General features: G+C 42.7%; 1 protein-coding gene across 15 annotated transcripts in view; it reads right to left on the reverse strand.

Moving 5' to 3' along the window:
* The window catches only part of LOC118099626 (neurexin-3b), a 280,728-nt gene that overhangs the window by 166,467 nt on the left and 93,553 nt on the right, over nt 1-20,708 (reverse strand). For all 15 annotated transcript variants that reach the window (XR_004694317.2, XR_004694316.2, XM_035144315.2 and 12 more), the window contains one exon: nt 1,406-1,609. Coding sequence is in view for 13 of the 15 variants with exons in the window: in XM_035144315.2 (XP_035000206.1) it covers nt 1,406-1,609 (204 nt within the window). In the remaining 2 variants the exon portion in view is untranslated. The remainder of the gene's footprint in view (nt 1-1,405; nt 1,610-20,708) is intronic.

A 20,708-nucleotide genomic window follows, 5' to 3' on the forward strand; every position in this document is an offset into this window, starting at 1 on the left:
GAATCCCGTGATGATCACTTTACAGATGTTTGGTTGAATTTGATCGAACATGCATGTCAATAGAGGTCTGGGTATTATTTTTTTCTATAGTTTGGCTGCATGTTGAATGACTTCAATTCAAAATGGTCGCTTGCAATTCAATGGCCACATCGATTTCGCAACCCAGCAAATATTGAACTGCATTAATGTGAAATTGAGACATGTTTAAATCATTCGTCATTAAAAACTGAGGCTCGTATTAAAATCCCCACTGATAACCTTGCACTGAACCTGTGTTTGGCAGGTGCAGGTTGAAATCCTTGTGACCAGGCTGCTCATGTGCCGTCAACCACAACAGAAAAGTGGGAGCAAACTGCCTCGAGCCACGCAGCACCAACACCGTACAGAGGCCTGGAGACCCCCCCTCAGAGGGTCCTGTGGAAGTTATGGAACATAGGGCTCCGTGAATTCAACCGATTATGTTAGAATTTCGAATTTATTTTGAATTTCAAGTTAAACTGTTTGAAAAAAAAGACCACATTGCATATTAAAAATCACGAAATTTGGACTAGACATGGTCCATGGTTTTATCAGCTGTGGTGACCTGGTTTAATGCATTAGATAATATCCAAATTACAGATATTTTCTATGTACCCCCAGACTTTGCAGCAAGAGAATCTACTCTTGGCTCACTGGTATAAAGGCCTGCACTCTACTTAAATGTACCACCCATGTCACCATCTGCAGGCGCGCTTGGTGCTGTGGCATCGGGCTGTTTGCCAGATGGGCCGCAGGCTCGGGGCCTTTGAAGGGGTGAGTGCCATCTTTGAACACGGCATGGGAGATGCCAGCTAGACCAAGGGTTACTAATGGACAGAGAGAAACATGAACCTGCTATCATGAGAAAAACAATCAAATAAAAAGAGCACAGACCCATGTGAGAAGAATGCAAACAATCAGAGCAGCGCTGAAATGTATGAATGCCTCTTACCTGCAGTTCTGAATAGATGGCTGAGTGTAATTTGGAAATGTTGCTAACTGAATTGAAGTATGTTTGAGGACTGTGCCATCTATTAAAGTACTTTAGAAAGCCAAATGCTGAGCCTTTAGAAAAATCTATTTCTACAAAGTGATCAATGATTTGTTCAAAAGATGCACTGCAGAGCATGATAACTTTGTTAAGTGTTAGATCGATGGATGTAAGAATCTACAAAGACAACTAAGCATCAAGGCAAGAAATCCAGGCAAGTCAAAAACAGTGCATGCAACTACAAAGACAAACTAGAAAAGAAAATAGTTTTAGTATGTGTTAGGTCTGATATCAAGTCTGGACCTCAAATAAAAAAGAATGAAAACACAAAAACAGTCAGGCCTCCCTCTGAAATACGAGGTGAGGTAGAGCCGACGGGGACGGTTTATACGATACCTAGGTTGACAGTCAGTTTCACCCTCCCGCTGTCCAGCTCGAGCCTCAGCGTGTCAGCCGACTCGCGGGAGGTGGCGGCCATGAGCAGGCCAAACGCCCGCTGGGACATGAAACGCAGGGAGACGTCCTCGGCCTCGGTGTGCATGACGTTCGGCATCACCACCTTCATGTACATGCTGCCGTCGTAAGACAGGGTCGAAGATTCTGACAAGAAGAGACGGAAGAGTTTGAGTAAGGATGATGATTTGAACACAGATGATGTGCCTGTTACGTGTGTGTGTGTGTGTGTGTGTGTGTGTGTGTGTGTGTGTGTGTGTGTGTGTGCAAAATAACAGATACCAGCATACCAGCATAAAGACACAGTTATATTTTACATATGCTTCACCTTCTTCTGACTGTGTTCATGCTACCAAAGCTCCTGATTCCACAACACAACACACACACACACACACACACACACACACACACACACACACACACACACACACACACACAATGAACCTAATTTAAAGTTGGAACCCGCGTGTCACCTGTATATTTTATCAACACACACACACATACGTATGTCCCACATGCCCAGTTGCAGTTGTATTCATCATCCATCGACTGAGAGCCGAGTGTCTGGGAGCTCAAGCTGCTGAAGTGCACACACGCTGCTCAGTGTGCAGAAAATTAAATCACCATGCCACTTCCTCCTCTCCCTTTCACCCCCCGAAGCTGTTGGTTGGTGTCTTTACCCTAATTGTAAAATCTTGTTTTAGAAATGTGAAATCACTGTGGCTCTCACGCCATAAAAAAAGAAATTGTCTTTACACACTCGAGCAAGACAAGCAGTTTCGCAGTTAGATAGAGGCAATAAGACAACGTGGATCACGCAGTTTCAAAGGCTGTCGAGCTGGACTGGTCTGGATCCTGTTCCTTTCTTACGGAAAAAAGGGAGGAGAGAGCCGGAGCTCGTGGGGGCAAAGAAAGAGAGGAGGGCTGTCAGCAGACTGGAAGCCTCATGGGGAGAGAGAGACAGATTAAAAGGGTATCCAACCATGAAATACCTGTTTTGACACATCAGCTTTTAAAGAAAAAATAGCCCTCCGGCCTCTGAAATGCACCACCATTCGGCTGCATCCCGGGAAATGCTGAGGCTGTAGGTGAGCGTGACCCCAGAGACGGGTGGTACCTGTAAACGATGCAATGTCACATGTCACGTACTGCTCGCTGCTGCCTCTGCTTCTTTACATGAGGTTTACTGAATAAAGAGGTTTTTCCAGGTTATTTGCACCGTGACAAATCTCTCTATGTTGCTGCGGAGTAAAAACCGACGCCTATGGTGACACTCCCGTCAACCAGCAAGTTTGCCAGAATGGAAGAAAGGAAGCAACCAGGGCAGAAAAACCTACGAGGAATCAGAGAAAAATTTGCAATGCTCCAGATGATAAAGAAACTTAGCATAAAGAGGGAGGATTACAGTCTGAAAAGGAAGGCGATCAACAGTGAGGACAAACACGGATTACCACTGGTGTGGAAAGCATCTGCCAGAAGAGAAGGGACTGGTTGGAATTTGTTATATATTTGGAATGGGTTACAGTGAAGCCTTTTATTTATCTAAGTAATAAGCTAGAATGACACTCAGTGGAGTGGATATTGCAAAACGCTCCAAAAAATATAATCTTGTATCTGCACTAAAATATAATTGGTTCTTCTTTGGGTCATGCCGCACCCCTCCACAAAATATAATGGAAATCGCTTGATTAGTTTTAGCGTAATCCTGCTTACTTACAAACAAGTAAACGCAAACAAAAACATAACCTCGTCGGTGGAGGTGATTATTGTTTAGGAGCTGAGGGAATTTCACGGCATTTCACAATGTAATAACTCTCCCTGACAATAGGGGGAGACAAATGCTATGCACCGCTGGCTTAAATGTCAAATCCGTGTGATCTGTTGCAAAAGTTGTGAAGTAATGTGAGATCACTGAACCGTTCACCTCACCAAAACGTGCCCTGCGATAAAAAGAAAAGAAAAGAAAACCCCACATTTGTCTGAGTGGCTTTACAGGCTAAAATCCATTCTATGAACAAGCTGTCGACTGTAGCCTGGAGGATAATGAAACCTTGGCTCACTATTGTTCTAGTCAATTTTAAATTGCTCTGGCTCTGTCCCTCTTCATGTCTCCTTTGCTCTGTCTCGGTCTCTCACACACGCATAAAACAAAAAAGAAAATAAACATGGGCGGTTCACAGATGGATCCCCAAACTGTCAGAGGCATATATTGATTTGTGGGCCCGGTCGGGTCCCAGGCTTCCACTACAAGAGGAGAGAAAACGTGGCGAGAGTCAATCAGAAGCTCAGAAAACTCAAAGAGACAAGAGGAGGAGGCAAAGAAAAGCACGCCGTGATACAAAGTGCGATGTCCTCTCTGGAGTTTGAGAGGACTTGGCACACACTTGGAATTAAGTGGGTGGGACCTGCCCCACAAGTTGGAATACTAATGCACTGGAACCAACAGGTGGGAGAAATACACAACAATGTGAATCCTACTTAGCATGTTAGCATTTCATGTCATCCTTCCATCCATTATCTATACCCCGAAACTTTGAGGGTTGCATGGGGGGCTGGAGCCAACCCCAGAGAGCGACGCTCATTGTACAGGCTCAGAGTTTTGGTGAGGATGAACTCACCGGATCATTTTGCAACTGCTGAATGTGAGAGTTGTTCCCGCAAGAGTGAAAAACGCTCATGTTTTCCGGTAATCTAATTTGAAAGACTTAATTTCAAACAAAATATTACATTCTTAGAGTGACTATCCCCTATTGAATCATCCAGTTGTAGTCCATAAACCTCTTGCAATCCATAGTGTGTTATCTGGGCCACATTATATGCTAATAAACTGAAGCAGAGCAAAGTTAGAGAAGTTTTACCTCGGAGTTGTTTCCCAGAGTTATGGACTAAAACAAAACTTATCGTGGCAAAACATCAGAGGTAAGTCCTAAACTTAAGGTTGTCTTTGATGTGAAGTATAATTTGTTATCTTATTCTGCTGCTGCTTCAGTGAGTGTTGGTCGCAGAAAGATAAGAAAGATATTGTTGGGATCTGTGGAGTGTGGGCTTGTGTTGTTTGCTTGAAGAAGCATGATTGTGGGTATCGGCCCTGTGGACCGCGTGGAGCGGGAACCTTCTTGCTGTGAGTGCCAACTACTGCACCACTGCTCCGCCACGGAACGTCAATCATTTCCCAGATATTTATTCATGAACTGAGGGATATTTACAAAAAACAAATCGAGCAAATTGGGACTGATTTGCAGCTTTACCTGGTTTAAGCTGTTTATGGTTGACAAATAGCCTCAAGAATCAGTTTAACAGTGTGCTTCACTGTTCCGCCATCAACACTGCACTGTTGCTTTTTAAGTAAGCCCCAGAATAATAGCAGCCAATTTCAGAGGGCTGTTTTGCTGCACATCATCCTTTTGGGGGGCAAAGTGGTCCCAATCACGTCTGACTGTCATTGATCACTCTCAGCAGGATCGGCTGTGTCATAGTAAAATGGATTTTTATTGTGCTAGAAAGGAGAGGGGCTTTTGGGGTTGACTTCAGTTCGATGTATTTGATTCGCACCGCATGACTCTCTCGGCTTTGAGTGGCTGTAAACCAAAACAGACAGAGGGCTTAGTTTATTCTGAACACAACAAACCACAGTCTATTTAGAACAACTGAGGGTTAGGGCAGATACTTCTCTAAACATTGCATGATTGATGGGACAGAATCACTTCTCTGCTTCACACAATACTTCTCGCTGTGTCAAATGTGCAGTATTTCTGCCCAAGAAATGAGACGATTAGTCCATTAACAATAATAAAACTCGACAACAACAAGAATAGCAGACACCAGATCGAAATGTCAACATCTTGCCACCAACAATGTTCATTTATTGGAAGTGACTTAATCAAAAGTCTTAATGCAACAATAAGCAAACATAAGCTTAAGTGATTTTGTCAAAGGAGGCAAATCCAAAATGTCAAGCTATTTATTTTGCTGCGTTGTTATTTCTTCTCAACCAATGTAGCTGATTACTAGATCTCAGTAACTAACTTTGTATTTACAATGCTATTATTAACAACAGCAGTGATGGAAAAAACTCGAACATGAATGTAGAATGGCCCTCAGTAGATTGTAGACCTCTGGCAAGGACCAAGAGTCCCCTTAAATTTAATTAAACCACATAAAAATTATACACTAAATACATGGAAAGATATCAGTTCCCTAAATGTGCCTGTTTTTTCCCCTTAGAGTCCCATGAATTATTCCCTGGGAAAATCTGGGCTATGTAAAAAAAACACACTATCTCACAATGTTACAGAAAGTGATTAAAAAATCAAAATGCAATTGGTTCTTTCTTGGCCCATGGCCCGTCCTTTCATCAAGTTTCATGGAAATTTGTCCAGTAGTTTTTTTCATAATTCCATTCACAATCAAACAAACCAATGAACAAGGGTGTAGAGGTTGTAAACTCATGTTGTATGAAGTCTGAATCTCCCTTTAAGTTAGAATAGTAGGTATCACGGTATCTCAGACCTCATAGTCGTAGCCACAGTATTGTGCAAAGCTTCACTAGTCAGAGGTGTAAAGACGTGGAAGCAGCTGAGCCGCTGAGCCAGACATCACTTCACATTTGTGGAATATTAAAGATCAATTTCTGGAAATGGAGAAGACTGCTGCTGTGATTATAGCCATTCACAGCTAATGTCAAGCTGATAATGAGCCTCAGCAAGATACTGCATGAGATTGCACTCCATGTAATCACAGTGTAAGTGCCTTTACAATTGTATGGATGCAACATTACATCCATGAAACACACACATATGGACACACACAGAGTGGCATGTAAAGCAGCCGCTGCAACTTGATATTTCTTAAATGAGACATCAGCAGCAGTGAGGATGTCATTTCAGATGGTGATTACGCTGCTTCTTGTCAGTCTGTGCATGTGAGTGCATGTATGTATTTGTGTGTTTTCGAGCAAGCGCCACACTTTACATAATTAGTAGTCCAATTGAAGCAGAAGATGGAGGAGGAGGGAAGCTATTAAGGGAGAAGCTTCACAAATGTTTAGGCTATAAAAAGGGGGAGTAGACCAGTGAAAGCTATTTGACTCACACACACACACACACACACACACACACACACACACACACACACACACACACACACACACACACACACACACACACACACACACACACACACACACACACACGGTTTAGTTCTGTTCAAACTCTGAAATCTGTTTTCTCTCTCTCCATTTTTCCTCTCTCAGTGCTCCCATTATTTACTTGCCTTGGCTGTGCTGAGCAGGATTATCTAATCTCTTTTTTCCCCCTAACAGAGTGACAAGTCTTTGTTTTGATAAACAAACCAACAAGGGCCTTGACTGTCATTGTGGCGTTTTGTGTGAATGCCTGTCAGCCACACACTAACGCTCGCACATACACACTGCTGTCAGCCTTTAAAGTTCAAAAATCATATCCTCATCCTGACAGCAAGGATAAGGACATTGATAAAGACTCTTACAAGTTCTAAGTGTGCCTCTCTCTCCTTTTTTGTATATATATATATATATGTATGGGTGTGGTTGTGCACACAAACAAACACCCAAGTGTGTGCTGTGCGCTATGTGTATACACATAACGGCAGCAGGAAATGCCCTCAATCAAAGAGGCTATTGGCTGTGTATATTATCTGCAGTAATCCTCAGCGTGTGATACACTCTGGAGACATATGCATGCACACACATGCACACACAAAAATATATCCCACAAATCACACTGTACTATATCTATATTCCAGTTAAACCATCCAAACCACTTGAAGATGGATATGACGTCTATGCTTCAACCCACTATCCAAAAATGAAGCTAAAATATCCTGCATATCAACGCTGCCATCTTGTGCCAGAGCATGAGTCCAAGTCGTAACAATTGGGGGAGCCGAAGTGTCAACTTCCTGTTAATACATGCACTCGACCAATCGTGAGTCAGTCTCAGCTATCAATCGTGACGTTTTATGATGTAATTAAAACTGACATGTGAAAAGATTTACCTAAAATGACAGAAACCCTCTTTGAAAAAAACTTCAATTAACATGTACTTTGACTTTTTAGCTTTATCAATGTCCCATCCATTAACATGCAGGAGGAGGGGTTTAAGATATTAAGATATATTACAGACAGCCACCAGGGGGCGAAAGGGACTCTCATGCTTTACTTTTGGAGAGCTGCCACGTTTAGTCTACACAGAAACATTAGCATTGACACTAGTATCCATAGACATGTGGTTTACTAACAAGGTCAAACACCAAATATTTTTAATCTCCTCTTCTCGCTTTATTGCTCCTGTTCTAACTCAATACAGATTCAAGAACTGGTGCTAAGCACTTTGAAGAATGGCATCCCCTGCAGACAGTGAAACTCAAGAGGAGGTCAGTGTGTTCACAGGGATTACCAGATATTCTGCCGTGCTCAATAAGCGGGCTGAGATGAATTTATCAGGACATCAAAAATCACGAGGGGTGGTGTAGCGTCGGTATGAAACAGTAAGCGGTTTTGTGCATAAGACATATTGAATAGGCTTTACACACGGATAAGGTAAATCCCCAGAGCTTTATCAACATGTGACAGATACAATCGGTAGCCGAAACAAGCCCCTGCACATTAACTTTGAGGATGATTTTGTAATGGACATCATACTATACTATCTACTCTTGGTGTATTCTGGGCCAGGAACACCACGGTGACTGCATCATTCCCACGGTGTTGTTGGCTTAACCCCACCGATGGTAAACGTCATAGAACAGCATTCCTCGACAGGCGCTCTGCGAGCTTACGCTACCTTAAAATGGATTACTCGAAGCCAAGCTGCTGGATTTGACCCGACGGATGTTGAAGTTTTAATAAGTGACAGTTTGTGATGATTTATGGGTGTAATGCTCCTGCTTAGCGGGGAGCTCCACACACGGACACACATGGGTCACTGTGTGCAAAAATAAACACACACATACACAACAATTTGCAAACTACAAATACCCGCACATTGACCTTAACCAGTGGTGTAAACAGACTCAGAGGTGAAAAAATAAAAGGGTGACACCTCTGCAGTGCAGTTACCTTTAGTGCTGGATCTATGTGAAGGTTTAGAGCACCCAGAGCGCCACTTGAGCCAACTAGAAGGTCACATGTGTCAAACAAAAGGGCACTATGGAGGCACACGGCCGCCTGGCCAGAGACTCACTTAGGCCAGAAAGTATAATTCAGGGCACAGCCAGGTGGTGACTTGAGGGCAACGGTTTACCATCAGAACAGGGGAGGGAACATTGTTTCCTGTCAAGGGCCTTTTCAATTTTTCTAACATCATTCATACTAAATTATTTCCTCTCTAATGTGAACAATAGAACTGTTTCTCTTTAGTCTGTCCGATGTCAGATGGTAGTGATGACGATGTTGATGATGATGCTGATACTGATGCATTTTGCAGCTGGTCTATGCCAAAACAACCTGCACAAACAAATCTTCACCTTTGGAAGTCCCACAAGTGGGTTAAATAGACAGTGATTCCTCCCTCAGATCAAACTTTTGTTACGTCTGTTGATTCATCTCATTTCAGAGCAAACAACTTCAAATGTCTTGCCATATCAGTAAAATGAACTGCGACAGTTCTTCAAGATAAACTGTCACTTTGGAACAATGTTACTTTGGAACAATGTTACTTTGGAACAATGTTTACTTTGGAACAATATTAATTTGTCACGTGCAAGCAGCCCTGCAACAGACACAACAAAGTTTTCCTTCTGAACAAGGTTCCAACTTCTTAGCTATTGACTTGTGCATCACATAACTCACCTCCGTAGCATTTACTCTGCCTGAATCTTGTGAAAGCTACTTGTTGGGAACACTGAACTCCACCAAAGTGAATTCACTTCATCCAAGCTCCTTTGTGCTTGTAAATCATCCAACCCTGAGCTGTACTGACGATTGAGTTTAGCCTTTTTCGTCAATGCGACCACATCCCTTAAAACTAGGCACACTGGGTTGTCTTTTACTTCAACAAAAAATGCAACATTCCACATCTCTTTTTCTTTTCTTGACAGTCGCCATAACAATGTGTCAACAATGAAATGCAACAGCTATTTACTGTATGTGTTGCACTCATCCTGATCATGAAATTACAGCCATAAAGCCATAAAATAAAAAAAACTGACATGAGAATGTTATTCGTATTTCTGAGCAACTGTTTCTATATTTATCCATGATTGGGCCAAAGGGTCCCATGGGACATAGGCCCAAAGGCCTTAGAAAATGGTGTAATACAACACTTCAGTTAGGAGAGCAAAAAACGGGCGGGTGGCTATTCCTTCAGACTTTTGTGTTTAGAGTCGATGACTAAACTTTGTGAAAATAACAGATGCTTTCTGCAACTTCTTGAGCCCCTGGGATTTTCCACTGGGAGAATGTGTTGATAAAGTAGGTTTGATTTATGGTTTTGCCCTTGCTGAGTTTTTCACAACTTGACCGTGCATTCTGTTGTTGCATCTGCTAATGGCTGATAAAGACAGTAAATACATTTAATGTTAGTGTTTAGTAATGTGTTTTTTCAGAATAAGGAAAAATAAGTACTAAATTACAAGCCCTGAGATTGTGGGCGGAGTGAGTGAGTGTGTGTGTGAGGCCAGTACATTCACTACTGTCTGAATCTGTAAAACTGACAGTAAGATTTGAGAGGTTTAGAAGTTACTGTATCTAGATAAGGAAACAGTGTGGGAGAAGAGCAGTCAGTTTCCATGTAGATTTTCTTTTCATCTAGCTTTTCTAAATATCACGGAACCTGACTCGTAACTTTGATCTGCCTCATGTGCGGCAGCGTGTTCGACAAATGCAATACGCTCAAACTGCTGTAAAACTCCCCCACATCTGGCATCCTGAGCAGGGCCTCCTGCAAATGAAACGTACAGCAGCGACAATTATAGTACTCCATAGGGAAAAAAACTCTCCTGTTATTCCCTGATGCTCAATCGGATACAATGTGTGTGCACCAGGATACGTTTCGCCTCGGCAAATGTAATCTCACTAACTTTCAACAAAGCCAGCACTGGACCGCTCACATCCTGGACACATCACTACAAAGAAAAGACTCTAATTCACAAACAAACATGCACTGCGTACACACAGCCAGTGACCCACAGATCCATCGGGGGGCAGTAAAGTCAAAGACAGCCAGCTGCTGCTCTCAACTGCACTTCTCATTGAGTTGTTGGGAGATGAACAGGGTGGAGATGAGATGGAAGCACGAGCAGGAAAGACGGAGGAAGGTGACAAAATAAAACGAATAATCCTAAAGAAGCGATTGAATATTAAGAAATATAAGGAGCTGAATTTATGAAACTGCAACTTAGGATGGGCCGATGAGAAAAGCTAAGACAGTCAAGCTGACTGACATATGGCAGACATAGTCCTTGATTATCATGTTGCAAAACAAATAAATCAAGTTGCCAGAGTGTCTCTCGAGGCATTAAAACACAAGTGTGTAAAAATGCTAATTCATGCCATTTTTATAAAACATACAATCATGAATATTTCGTTTAACCCCAGAGAGGGTGAGGTGCTATATCCAGTAAAGTAGTATATAGAGTCATTTCCCCCCTTTTTTTAAATCGTAAAAATCAGTTAGTCTCACTGGGAAACCTCCTTCTGCTGCCATGAGAGCTTTGGAGACTTGTCAATTTCTCAGATGGCCGAGCACTGAAGGCTTGATTTCCTCTGTGTGTGTTCTCTCTCTCTCTCTCTTTATCTCTCTCTTGCTTGTGTGTATGAGAGAGAGAGAGAGAGAGAGAGAGAGAGAGAGAGAGAGAGAGAGAGAGAGAGAGAGAGAGAGAGAGAAAACCACATACAGTAGAAGGAAGGGGACAGCGTGTGAGTGTCCGTTTGACAGAAAGAGGGGAAAAAAGACGAAGACTGAAATGAGACACAAGACCCAGAAAGCAGGGAAAGATGGATGCAGCACGCTCCTATGCGTCTTCCCTATTCAGCTTAGTGTGCCACAATGAGAGTCAGGGTTTACATAACCCAGCACAGCTCCTAAGCACGCATTTAATTACAAATGGGGATTAGGGAGCAACAGCATAATGTTCCAAGCAGCGAAAAAACGGAAACAAACAGATCGTTTTTAAAGTGCAGGAAGATCTGTTCCTCTCCTGCGTAAACATTGTCACACAAATCTCTCCACTCTCTGGCATTTTCAACAATTCAGTCTGCACGTCTCTCTTGCTCTCCATTTCCATCCATCTACTACTACCCCGGACTTTTCTTGTTTCTTTCCATTTCCGCTATATGAATCGGAAGGGCCGAGTTACGTCAGGCACCACTGGCATAGTGTTCCAGCACAGGAGGACGACTGTCAGCTCGCCACGAGTCTGTCCTGCGCCGCCGGAGGCAGGAAACACCATCTTTAATGGAAGGCAACTCAAATCTCCTCAGCAGGGGAGCAGAGGACATGTTCTGCACGTGTGCCGGAAAAAATGACCGCAGCTGCCATCCACGAGAATTAGAACTCGATCGACATGACCTCCAATCAATTAGGGACAATCGTTCTGCAAAACCATCATCTCAGCGAATGGGAGGAGAAAATTGAAGTGAAACTAGCATGAATCCATTTCAGCGAAAGAAACTTTCGTGCTCAAGCTTGATAATGCAGAAGATACCAAACTCGTTATTCTGCTCAATTCAATGAATGTTCAACAGCAAGAGGAGCAAAGCTGGGGTCAGTTTTTTCAATGATGGGACTGGGAAATATTACATTTTTTTTAAATGCAGGCCTGAGCATTTTCTACAAACAGCTTCAAATGGAATAAGATTTATTAAGCATGATTAACACACATATGCGAGCAAACACGCTCTTGACACTTCGGCTTTGATATGTATATGTGCCGCTGTGTATCATAAGATTGAGAAAAAACGACAAGCAAATTGCAGTCATGTGGGAAATGTGTCAAAATGGGACGAGACATAATACACTAATAATAAGAATAATTCAGGGCTTCAATTTGCTCCCTTGAAAACGAGCAATTTTCTATTCAAACATGAGGCAGAATCCGCGGGAAGAAACGTTTTTGACGATAAAGGCTCTGAGCTTTGACATGAACATATTGTTTTCAATGGCTCAGCCTGCACCTCGATGCGTTCACTCCAAACTTAATCAAACAGCTCCTGGCGTCACTGCGAGTCCTGACACCTTTCAAGAGGTAAGGATTTAAAAATAAAAATATATTATTTTTATGCTCCAATAAGGAAACACACTACATTTATCATTCAGCTTGATATGACATATGCTCGTGCATTTCTTTCCTGGAGGAATGTGTCTGTCAATCACGCTGCATGCTTGTTAGCTGAGGACCAGAGGAGAAACAAATATTCCAGTTTTCAGGAAGAATGAGTGATTTCAGATGTGTCATCGCAGACAGGTTGAATGAATAAAATAAAACTCTCTGGTTCACTAACAGCGCCAGACGGATCATCATCACCGTAAAGCGAATGTGATATTGTAGCATTAGTTGTAATGGGGAGCTGCAGGTGGAGCCGCTGCTGATGCTTCAAATCTACCACCTGCAGTGCACCACAGAGGCATCATGTGCTAAATGATGCGAATCAGTTACCACATCCAGCGCCAGTGAGCCTGTACTGTCACGCTATGTGTGTCAAAATCTCTGACTATAGATTTTAAAGCAAAAAGAAATTAAAGAAAGTTTGACATGATTTAGGAATTATTTTGGATTTAATCTACAAGAAAAACCCGTAAAAGTGATGTGTATAAAAGCCTGGATATAATACTTAAAACCGCTGTCAAGGCCTGGGTGGAAAATCTATACATCAGACGCTTTGAAGTCCAACATCCAGCTTTTAAAAGCCTAATTGCTTCACTATTCTTCTCCAGCTAATTTGTTGCCCCTCATCTGTCTCCAGCCGTCCCTTTCTATAACTGTCCTTCCTTTGTGTTTTCAACCTCATTCGCCTTTCTTCCATTTTCCTCGTCTTAGCTATCCTCCATTTTACACCCTTCCCCCATTTGTCCCGTGTATGTATGTGAGCGCCGGCCTGTTAGTCAGGGCAGACCTTGAAGTGTCATTTTCTCTGTACGCGGAGACAAATGTCCCAGGCAAAGGTGCTTATCACCCCGTTAACGCGGAGAAGTGGGGCTGGGGAAAAGGCGAGGGCAAGGCAAAGGCGTTGGTTTAAAGAGGGAGTTACAGTACAGTGGGCTGGGAGAGAAATGGAGGGATGTTTATGCTATTAAATAATTTGGATTAAATAATAAAGACAACCCAAAATGAGAGACACAATAGAAATCAGTTGTTTCCTTCAAATTAACATGATAATGTGCGAGAAAGATGAATTTATATTCACTCTAGGTGACAAAACTATAAGCGGCAACAAACGATGTCATCCATCCATCTGCCCATTATCTGCTTAACCTTATATGGGTCGTGGGGGAGGGAGGCTGGAGCCAATCCCAGACATTGGGCTAGAGGCAGAGAACTGGACAGATCAACAATGTCGCGTGGGGTCAACATACAGACAAACAACCAGTCACTCTCACAAACATCGCACAATTTTGCGTCTCCAATCAACCTAATTCACAATGTTCTTGTTTTTGGACAGTGGGAGGGAGCCGCAGTCCCTTGAGAAAACCCACACGGGAGAACATTCAAACTCCACATAGAAAGATTCAAGAAACCAGGAGCCTACTTGCCCCCGTGGCCAGTGCTAAACACTGCACCAAATGAATCTAAAGGCTTCTTCAGCCCTCCTTCTCCACTTCATGATAACAGTGGACAAGTGTCTGGAAGGTTCCTGTTGTATATCTCATTCTATCACACTCAGCGATAATGGCTTCCTCCAAATGCCAACAGCTCGTCAGAGACAGAATGGAAAAGGTGCTGAAAGGTGAGTGGCTGCACAGAACTCATTCACATCAGCATCCTTGAAGGGGACGTCCCCCTTCATTCAAACCAAATCGTCAACCACAAAAAATACCAAGTAAAAACTCAAAGACAATTGCTCAAAGATTAAAATAATTATAAAACTTTTTTTATGGAAAACATAAAAGAAATGTTGAAGGGCCATTTCACTGATTGTTACCCATTCGGCTCAGTTTAGTTAGGGTTATCCTTCTGTGGTTTAAACAAAACCTCAATGGCCAATTTGTGTAGTTAATAGTTAATAGTAAATAGTACAATACACTTTTCTTAAGGAGCTATTTGAAACAGATGGAAGAGAGCTATTTGGTTCCTCAAATGTGCACGTGCCTGATAAAAGCACAAACCTGTGAGGGGAATTGTGACAAATGTTGATTGGCATTTACAGTAGCCAATAGCGCTGAATGTGCGTCACGCCCCCTGTGGCAGAGTTGACTAACAGCTTCCTCTCCCCTGAGAACAGGATGAGTCATCAAAACAGACATCAAACTGTTGAAACTATGCCACAGGAAGAGAAAGGAAAGGCATCTCAATGTAAAAATACTATGATTTTGTTATTTCGGCATATAGTTGATATGTTGTTTGAGATAAATGATCAGTGAACACAGGGACACAGGATTAAAACTGGGAGGGTGTATTTCTCATTTCATAAAGCCGTTAACAATGTTTAAGGCAGATAAAATGAAAACAAGACAAAAGACCATGAGAAAAGTGAAAAAACAATAAAACAGATATGATCCAATAAATGGGAATAGTCAGTACAAGCAACCATTTCCAAGCTCTCCCAACAGAAGCTAAAGGCTGAGTCTGTCTAAGTTAGAGACTTCCATAGTTTGGAGGCTCTCATAGCAAAAGCCTGCTCACCCTTTGCCATGAGCTGTTACCTGAGAGTAACCAGCAGGGATCCATCTGCGGATCGAGAGGGCACACACCAGGTCAATAAATCTGAGATGTATTTAGGAGCGGGGCCATTTAGGGCCTTAAAAGATAGCAATAAAATTTGAAAATCAATATGGAATCTAACGGGGAGCCGCAGTAGGGAGGCGAGTACCGGGTGATGTAGTCGTGCAATAAGACGAGCGGCAGCAGCGCTTTGTACAAAATGGAGACGGCGCAGGGAGCCGGCTGAGAAGCCCAGAGGACATAATAAGCATGTACAGCAGAGCGTGATAATCAGCAGCCGTTAACATTCTTGACTTGGTCATCAAATAGGAGGTGAGTGTCAAATATTACTCCTGGAGTTCTAGCAGCCTATTATTCAACAGAGCGAGGAGATTAGCGGCAACAGAGCAGGTGGAATTAGGGAGACCAAACAGCACGACCTCACACAGATGACCTCATTTGTGACATCATGAAAGCTGCTCACAATCTTGAGGAAACCGAACGTGGGGATAACAACTATACGCAGCAAAGCTAAAATATGATAATTGAACACAAAACCCCATAACACAGAGGGGAGATTAAAGTCAATTAAAGTGTAACTATGGTTCACATTTTGACAGGTTGTTTATTTGTGAAAATTAAATATACAGTATACACTTAATATCTACAATATATGTGTGTATGTATGTGGAAACAGAATCAGTGGATTGACAGGGTATTGTAATGTGTTTGCAATGGATGAGATCCACGTACAGAAAAAGAACACGTACACAGGTCTAGTTTGACATGGGCTCAAAATCCTATAGGGTGGTAATTGGTACCTGGCCGTAAGAAACGTTTCACTCAAAGGCAGCTTGGCAATTACGAAAGGGCTATGAAAGGAATCAGGGATTAAGGGAGACTTGGAGAAAGATCTAGTTTCTGTTGTGTTTCCCCCCCCCCCCCCTCAGCTCCCTCAGTCTGTGGGTGGGAGAGACATTTAGACAAGCACTTGAATCACGCCACTCTAACACAGTCGGAGGGTTTACCATATCTGAGCAACTGACCCCATCTGAATACAAATGGGTTCGGAAAATTATTAATAGTTTATTCAGAGATGGTGCAGTGGGAGAAGCCAACATTTCTGCCCTTGTTTGGATGATGCCCCAATTACTTTCTGATCATTTTAAGAAGAGACTGACCATTGAAGCCAACACACTCCTCAATAATCATGCCCACCAAATCAAGAGTCAACGTTTGATGTGAACAAAATATGGCAGCCTACAAAGGAATCCTGATCACCCTGTGTTTAAATGCATCATCACCATGTGGTGAAGTTACGGGGTCAGCACCATGGATAAATAAAACTGTATAGCCGTCTACATGAAGACATGAACTCCAGAGGTTGTCGGCAGAATGAGTCCGGAGATTCTCAGTTCAGACTCGTTAACAACAACAATCTCAAGAGCGTTACGGTGAGGGGTGGTGCAGCTAACGGAGGCAGGACATTATGTAATAATTCTGCTGCGGATGTCAATTGTTTTTGTTGACGTTCCCATCACCAAAAGCTCTCTTGACATATAGTGTGTTCTACCTGTGTGACACTGCATATATTTGTATTTTTGTAATTTGTATTTTTTTTATTTTTGCGTCTATTATGTTTCGGAAAACGTCATCAACATTCACTCGCTCCCGGTGAATCCTGCGGAGCATCTCCTGCTTGTTTTCTCACATCGGCTCATCCGGACATTCTGTGTTCTCAGATACAGCCCCTGTACTCAGTGCACGTCTGAAAGCAGCTAAAGTTATGTGAGTCCCACTTTCAAAGGTATAATTACATCCCTCGTATCATTTGCAGTATAGGAAAACTGCCACAAACGATAATTGGAAAGTCGTCTGCAAAATAAAGCATTTAATTGAAAAAGTAAACCCTTTCTCACTCTTCAAGCACAACCTGTAAAGTACAGCAGGATAATATTAAGCCCGAGACTCTTTGTAAGAAGGTGACAAGCATCAATGTCATTGAATCTCTGTTCTGCAGTTGCTACCTATGATTAAACTGTAAAAGCCATGCGACAGCCTATCATTTCACTGCCACTGTAAATGAGCATCAGGCAAAATGAGCAGGTAATTGCATGGTGTGTGTGCCGGGGAGTTTCTATCCTTAAGAGAACCCACGTGACTGATGCGATTAGGACGTGTATGAATTTAGGCAGAAATGTAATGATATGCTAAAAACTACTCTAAATGCTAACAAGAGGAGCCTGACCAATTACCAATCCCAAATTCTCATAATTAATCATTCATATCAATGTGACTTGAAAATCAAATTGAATATAATAATTGAATGAATTAAACAATGTGTCAATGAGTGGTAGTTTTAACGGTGTATCGCCTGCAGCACAAATATTAAGGAAGAGGAAGCCAGCGTTATAATGAGTGATGTCACCACTGATCTGCATTGGACACACTTCCAGCCGTCAGCTCAGGCCCCGGAGCCATCACTGTTCCTCTGTACTGACAGCAGTGACAACACAGGCACTTACTGTACGTGGGCGGTGGCGTCTTGTCAGGGAAAATACAATATGCATTAGACACAATCCAATCTGTCTCCAGTGGATTGGTGTGTGTTTGCGTGTGTGTGGCGTGCACGTGCAGATGCAGCCGACGGACAGAAAGAGGAGCGTCTCAGCGGGATGGCTTGGCGCTGGGCTGGCACACCGTGAGACAAACACACTTCATTACAGGCCTATTTACCTGATTAACGGAGCTACTTTATCAACTGCACGGTGCTCGGCAACAAACGACTGTCAGCGACGCCCCGGCTTCCTAACAACTACCCTGTCACACCCACACAAATAGACCCACACACACTTTTTTTCCGAACACAAAGCTTCGACCGCCGTCTGTCTGTCTGAATGACTGACGAGCTCGCCGAGTCCCTGGATGACATCAAATACACTCCTGTAGTCTTGAATTAATGTCAGCTCTTACGAGTCCGACTCCAATAAAACCGGAGTAATCTGCCTTACTTGAGTTTTCCTCGCAGGGGACTCACATTTGGGCAACCCTTACTTGTAATGGACTGTCACAATCAAAAACGGAACAGGGCCTCCAGCTGCCTCCCGAAGACAAGGGAGAGAGGAGAAATCCCACCAAGAAACATTATCGTTACAGCAGCGTAATGATTTCCTTTCTCTATACTTTCTGTGGATCCGACCGCCAGCTATTTGAGGAGAAAATCATTTCGCAGCATCAATTTTTAAAGTACTACACTGAAGTGCAGCCGCGCGCCTGATTCACCCCAATTAGACACATGCAGATAAAGCAAGTAACATAAAAGCCTTTTCACACTTTAGGAAATGGCCCATAAGAAGACAACAAGAACAGGTTGCAGAAATTCAATAAATAACGCATCACTTCCACAAGTGCCATCGTTCTAAGGGCAACAGTGTGCGCAGTGTTGTATTTTAAGCAAGTGGCTCCTCTTTCCTCCTCGCCACGTGTGCCTGTTGGTGCCGCACCGAGCCAAGCTGCCCGATTTGAATGCAGATCACAGACAGATGGGTTTTTGGCAGGGCCACGCTTCCAGTCACTACCCAGGCGAGAGGGGTCTATCAGGGCCAGGGCCCCGGTATCACACTACTGCATGGAGTGATGACACTGTCTGGCTGGTACACACACGCACACACACACACACACACACACACACACACACACACACACACACACACACACACACACACACAAGCATTGGCGGTAGTAAAAAAGGCATTCCTAATCATGTGGATGGATGCAGACGTATACGGAGCACAGACATAGACACATATGGTGTCACAGAAACAGCGAATGATGATATGCATTGCTTTTTACACATCATATTCAGTATGTTAAGATATTCATATCACACACACACACACACACACACACACACACACACACACACACACACACACACACACACACACACACACACACACACCCACACACACACACACACACACACACACACACTGCCTGGCTCACATGCTGACACTACATCTGTTTCTGTGATACCGCGGAAGACCTCTGATCACAGGTGCTGTCATGTCTCATGGGCTGGGTTAAAGAAGACGGGCCAAACAGAGTGAGCCCGAGTGTGTGCACGTGTGTGCGTGTGTGTCTGTGTGAGGGAGGAGGGGAGGGACAAACAGAGAATCACAGAGAGCAAAAGAGAGGGAGAGATTTGAAGACAGAAAATGAAAACGAGATGCAGAGAAAAAGAAAAAACGTGAGGTAGTAGATAGAAATTATCAATACACTATAACAGAGGACAGTCAGGAGCCCTTCTGTGTGTTAGTTATCGCCTGCTACGATCTTCTGCTCCTCAAACAGACTCAAATATCTGTCTGTTTACATTTCCCTTCAGGTAAACAGAGAATGAAATCTGTGAGCTTTTTAGTCCCCAGTGGAGGAGAAGAACTTACACAGAGCAATGTGCTCTGTTTAATACAAATATGATGAGATTAACTTGAGATTTTCATTTCTGGTGATTCCATTATTTGGAGTTCCAAAATGATCAGCAGTGCAAAATGTGCTGAAACCACATCCCCAAGTTTTACACGGTGGTTTACTGGGAGTAACTTGAATGCCTTTGGAATACACATAGAACAAACACATTAATTTAATACTGAATACAATTGAGGAGGATTTAAACAGTTATAGCACAATCTGTTTGATCCATATAAATATATATATAGGGCAATATTAGAGCAGTGGTTATTTCTGGTTCATTAGGAGGATGTGGTTTATCATTTATTCTAGTGAGTAACAGTAAAGCAAAAAGAAGGTAACTAATTTACACCAAATCTATATACTCAGTTGAGCTGATATTAAAATATATATCTTTACACAAAACAAATCTGGCCAATCCTGAACTTTAGTAAAATCCTCAGTCATGATCAAGTCTTCCCTATGCTGACATTTGACCTGACACCAAAATTAAAGTTTCTTTTTCTTTTTAAATAACTTAGGTTTTCCCACATTTCATTTACTTGTATATTTAGGTACAATTTATATAAATGTTTTTTTTTTCCCAAAGCAAGGATCTCACTTCAGTTTCAAAGCCATTTTTCGACAGTAACAGTAACATTGCGAAATAGAAACCGTGAATCCCTATTCTTTGTATTGTCTCGTTACATGCACTGACTTCACTCTAAAGCCATTTTTAGACATGACCTCAAGTAAAATCTGGAGAATTGGCTACGGACTTTACCCGGAGTCTGTTTTTTCACATATGCACAACAGAGCGGGAGGTTCTCTGCACAGTCTGTAGGAGTCCAGGAGAAGTCGACGTGAGAACAGAGCAGGAGATCCTGCGGAGCACTCAGTGCATGTCTGAAAGCAGCTCCAGTTACTAATTTTTAATCTCAGAACACAAACTGGACTAAGG

This window comes from Hippoglossus stenolepis, chromosome 20, assembly GCF_022539355.2.
Source record: "Hippoglossus stenolepis isolate QCI-W04-F060 chromosome 20, HSTE1.2, whole genome shotgun sequence".
Lineage (NCBI taxonomy): Eukaryota > Metazoa > Chordata > Actinopteri > Pleuronectiformes > Pleuronectidae > Hippoglossus > Hippoglossus stenolepis.